The sequence below is a fragment of the Propithecus coquereli genome, unplaced genomic scaffold, assembly GCF_000956105.1.
Source record: "Propithecus coquereli isolate 6110/MARCELLA unplaced genomic scaffold, Pcoq_1.0 Scaffold327, whole genome shotgun sequence".
NCBI classification, from domain to species: domain Eukaryota; kingdom Metazoa; phylum Chordata; class Mammalia; order Primates; family Indriidae; genus Propithecus; species Propithecus coquereli.
Genome location: NW_012148919.1, coordinates 1,082,864 through 1,088,345, shown reverse-complemented (window position 1 = coordinate 1,088,345; position 5,482 = coordinate 1,082,864). Strand labels below are relative to the sequence as shown.

The 5,482-nt window shown below is 32.3% G+C and overlaps 1 protein-coding gene across 2 annotated transcripts in view; it reads right to left on the bottom strand.

The window, feature by feature from the left end:
* Nucleotides 1-4,259: 4,259 nt before the first annotated feature.
* KLHL1 (kelch-like family member 1) overlaps nt 4,260-5,482 on the bottom strand; it is a 347,076-nt gene continuing 345,853 nt past the window's right edge. The window contains exon 10 of one of the 2 annotated variants that reach the window (XM_012650443.1): nt 4,260-5,419. In XM_012650443.1, coding sequence (XP_012505897.1) covers nt 5,360-5,419 — 60 coding nt within the window. In that variant the 3' untranslated portion in view covers nt 4,260-5,359. The remainder of the gene's footprint in view (nt 5,420-5,482) is intronic. The other variant, XM_012650442.1, reaches the window with a different exon arrangement.

The window sequence follows — 5,482 nt, the reverse complement described above, 5'->3', positions numbered from 1 at the left end:
ATTTCAGGACAAGAGTTACCTATTACTGAGTCAAACTTTAGAGGGGCATCCCCTTTCTAAAACAAAAATTCCTAAATTTAGCCGATGAGGTAATGAGGGCTCATAAATTTTAGTAAATTTTTGTTAGGTAGGCACTGAGCATATATTTGATCCAAGATCAGTCTGAATAAGAAGATAAATATGATAATCAATTAATCAAACCTAAGTAATATACTCTATTGTTATCTATACACATTATATATTATCACAACTTTTTTTTTTCTATTTGCAGACATCTTTTTCTTACTCTAATTTGCTTTTTTGGAAAATTTATATTTTTGTCCAATCCAGTTTGTTGATTTTTTAAAAAATTTATTTTTCTTTTTTTCTTTAGAGTTGGACTGGTCTCAAATGCCTGGGCTCAAGCCATCCTCCCACCTCAGTTTTTGGAACAGCTGGGCTTACAGAAACGAGCCACTGCACTCAACTTACTTTTTCTTTTAAAAACATTGATTTTTCGTTGAATATGATGCTTATTTTAGTATAACTGATGTTATAATACTCATATTTTAATTCTTTTCGAAGGTTTAAAAGTTTATCCCAGAAAATCTTACTTTTTTCCCCTTATTTGCAAAATCACTTTGACAGTATACTGAATATATGCATTCTGTTTTCATTGATAATATGCATAATTTCTGCACAATAATTGCTCATGAATTTTGCATGTACAACTGAAGGGTTTTTTTATCCATTATTAAAATTTTATTTTTGATCTTATTGCTTAAATGTACCATAAAGCTCATAATTAAAAAAAACATCTTTTTATGAGCTACAAAATTGATATATTCTTAAAATCGATGCTATTTAATTCTTATGAAATCTCACATTTTTAAAAAATCTAGTTATTTTGTCAAAGACATATCCACTCAGTCATTTAGTCTGCACAGTTTCCTCAGGATACTATTTTGTGAAATAGGAATACACCTGCAAAGAAAGCAGATAGGATGCCTAGGATCATATATTCTCCTGGGCACACCGAGAAGATGAACTTGTAAACAAACAAACAAAAAATTGTAATAATCATTACATTGTCTTTCTTTTTTCTGTTTCATAATGTTTTACATATTCTGATATTAATATTATGACCACATTTCTTTATGGGTTGATTTTGCTTGATAGCCTAGCCTTTTATTTATGTATTGGTTTGTTTTACTTTGGGGATTGTTCTTGGAAACTACATATGTTTCCATATGGCTTTCTGATACAATTTAAGAGTATTTTTTCCATTTGAAATGTATTCAATTGACTTTAAATAACGATTGTGGTTTATTCTCCTTAGACTTCAGAAAATAAGTGCAGACAAAAAACTAGGGTGGTCAGAAAGAAACAATGTGTTTTTAATTAGCATGTACAATAAATATTATGAGGTTCTGAACATTTGATGATTGTATTAGTCTGCTAAGGCTGCCATAACAAAATAACATAGGCCAAGTGGCTTAAACAACAGAAATTTATTTCCCACAATTCTGGCAGCTGGATGTCCCAGACCAAGGTCCCGCAGGATTGAGTTTCTGTCAAGGGCTCTCTTCCTACATAGATGTCCACTTTGTCTTCACATGGCCTTTCTTCTGAGTGTATGCAAGGACAGAGAGAGAAAGGAAATGAGGTCTCTGATGTCTCTCTTATAAGGACTCTAATTCTATTAGATCAGAGCTCCTCAGTTATGATCTCATTTCATTATAATTCTTTCCTTAGAGGCCTCATCTCCAAATACAGCTACACTGGCAGTTAGGGCTTTAACATACGAATTTGGAAGGACACAAACATTTAGTTCATAGTGGTGGAATAGGACCTAAGTTTGAGGAGAAGGTTTTTAATGGCCAAGGCAAAAATAAAATGTGATTTTTAGCATAATTCACTATGACGCTAAAATATAACGGTGACTCAGTAAAACTGAAACAATTCCATATACTCTGCCCACTGAACTATTATTTAAGACTACAGCATTTGATACTATGTAGCAATGCTGAAATCATGATTAGACTTGAATGGTTTTAAAATATACATGTCAAATTCTCAATTTCGTCTCCAGAGTAATCTCATTAAAAGTATATGTACAGTGCCTGAATGAATTAAATGTTCATGTAGAAGTAGTGTTTAGTTAATATAAATAATGAAGACAGTTTACTGTGAATAGTATTATAAAAATAATCATCGTCTTTGTAGAAGATAGGACTCTGTATTCATAATCACTTCATAATGAAACTGTATCTTCTGTATCAAACACAATAGTTAATTCTTTGAACTTCATGGATAAAGAGAGAAAAGCAGAAGATGCATCAATGATGTTAATTCTCCAAGTCAATGATACTTGCATCAAAGGACACAATAAAAAGAGTACAAGAGCAACATAGAGAACGGGAGAAAATATTTGCGAATTATACATATGATAAGAGGTTAATATCCAGAATATACAAAAAACTCTTACAATTCAATAACAATAACAACCCCCCCCCAAATAGCTCAATTATAAATAGACAAAGGACTGTAATAGAAATTTCCTCAAAATAAAATAAAATAAAGATCAGTGGTTTCCAGGGGTTAAGAGGGAGGGAGAGATGAATAGGCAGAGCACAGAAGATTTTTAGGGCAGTGAAACTGTGTAATATTATAATGGTGGGTACATGTCATTACATATTCCTCAAAACCCATAAAATGTACAACATAAAGAGTGAAACTTGATGTACTGTAGATTATGGATTGGGTGACTGTGATGTATCAGTGTAGTTTCATCAGTTGTAACCAATGAACCACTCTAGTATGGAACGTCAATAGTGGGGTACGCTGTGTGTATGAGGGATGGGGTAGAGGCTATATGGGAAATCTTTGCGCCTTCTGCTCAGTTTTGCTGTGAGCCTAAAGCTGTTCTAAATACAAAGTCTATTTTTTTTTTGAAAGATGATACACAAATCTCCAGCAAGGGTATGAAAAGATGCTTAACATTACTAATGAACAAGGAAATGCAAATCAAAATCACAACACGATATATATCATCTTATATTTATTAGGATGACTACATTCAGAAAAAAACAAAAACACAATTAATTTTGACAAAGAGATGGGAAAATTGGAATTCTTGTACATGGTTGGGGGGCACATAAAATAGTTCAGTCACTATCGAAACAGTATAGAAGTCCCTTAAAAAAAAAGGAATTTGAATTACCATATGATACAGCAATTCCATATTTGGGTATATATATTCAAAAGAATTGAAATAAGGATTCTGAAGAGATATTTACATACCAATATTCATAGTAGTACTATTCACAAAAGTCAAGAGGTGGAAGCAACCCAGCGTCCATGAATAGATGAAGGGATAAGCAAAATATAGTATACACACACAGTGGAACTTTGTTCACCCTTAAAAAAGGACACTCTGTCACATACTACAACATAGATGACCCTTGAGGCATTATACTATTTGAATATGGCAGTCACAAAAAGACAAATACTTTATGATTTTAGTTATATGTGGTATAGACAGGAGTCAAATTCATAGAAACAGAAAGTAGAATGTTGGTTTCCAGAGGCTGGAGGGAGAGGAGGATGGGAATTTGTTGTTTAATGGGTATAGAATTTCAGTTTTGTGAGTTGAAAAAGTTCTGGAGACTGCACAACAATGTGAACATGCTTAACACTACTGAATTGTACACTCGAAAATAATATGGTAAATTTTGTGTTACACATTTTTAACAACAATTTTAAAATAATCATAATCAGTGATACTACCTTATCATTTTATGGGTATGATGGCATCATTTTTCTGAAATAAGCTGTAACTAATCTTGAAAAACTTCAGATTTCCTAATATTTTCTAGAGCCAAACTGTTTGTTAATATTTTCCTTTTTTGTTAGATTTCAAACACATTTTTGACTACCCAACAATAAAACTACATCCCATGGTTTTCACTGATTCAAAAAAAATAGGATTTTCTTGCCTTTTCTAGCTTCCAAACAATTCTCAGCACTCTTATGCAATGTGTGTTTTCTAGGCACTAATGCTATCTCAAGTGAGTGACTACAGAAGAAAATTACACTTAAAGTTGCATTTGTTGTCAGGATGGCATTAAGGAGGAAATGAACTTGTGTTTTGATAAAAAAATACACTTCCCTAATTTTGAAGCCCTAATTTTTGAATACAAATTGCCTGTCTCTGCAGTACACATTATCAATTTTTAACTTGGATCTGAATTAAAATTTGTTAAAGAAAGATACATGGATAAAAGCAAATTTTTTGATAGTTTATTAATTGTATTTAAAATTTGCATGGATTTATTGATTAAGGGTATTGTATAATGTTTCCACATTATGCTTTAAACAATTACAAACATTTACCTTAAAATAATGTACATATCAACGTAACAAGTTTGAAAAGTGGGTAATGGGAATCTGCAGTCTGCTTTCCTGCTAGCAATAATCATAAACACTCCAACTTAATGGATCACATCCTTTTTGAAGTTCGAAGTTTCTTTAAGAACAAAATTCTAAAGGACTTCAACATGCAATGGATATATACAACATTCACAATAACTAGCTTCCATGCTTACACTGAACTCAACATAAGGCAAAAGCCCATAATTGTACTGAATCTTTGGCTCAGTGTGTTAAAAAAGCAAAGCAAAGTGGCAAGCCTAATGAAAACAATCCTTTGAGTTTGCCAGTGTCAGATTGCTAACATGGTTGCAATAAAATTCAGTCGTCATCTCTGATGAGATATGCAGCTTTGATTATCAGGACAGTTTGTTTTCTGAATGAAAGAAAAAAGCATGAATCTGTTTCTCTGATTGTTCTCATAGTTTAAGAAAATGAGAAAGAAGCAGGTTTGTTTTAATAAAACATCATTCTGCTTTATGTTTTGACCACGTTTGATTAGAAGAACACTAAACCAATCAGATTCCGTCAGATAAAATATCACGTCTTCTACTCTTGGCAATCTCTTGGATATTGCCACTGATTATAAAACAATTGAATGTTTCAGTCATGAAATTATCCATGTCACAAATATTGGTCTCTCCTTTCAACTGTTCAAGAAAAGCAAGCCTTTGGTAACTCTAGTTATTGTATGGCATAATACAAAGCAAATTACCAATAACCATTCCTGAACTAACATATGGCCAGATACTGTTCCTGTGTAGGTTTGATGTGTTCCTGTTTTCTATAATTCTGTTTGATCTTCTGCCTCATTTGACATCACTAGGTAAATCTACAGAAATCCTTGTTCTTGAAAAGTTTTCATCTCAAGAAGTCCTCACTCTTGCCATACAATATAAAAATAACTGACTTCAGCAAATAAAATCCCTTCAAATAAAATAAAAATAAGTCAAGGTTGCTTGATGACTACCACGCAGGCACCTGCTCTCCCAATATTCAAGGAAGCCATCTGTTAAAAAAGATGAAACACAACTTACGACAAATTTTACTGTCATAGAAAAACATAAAAATT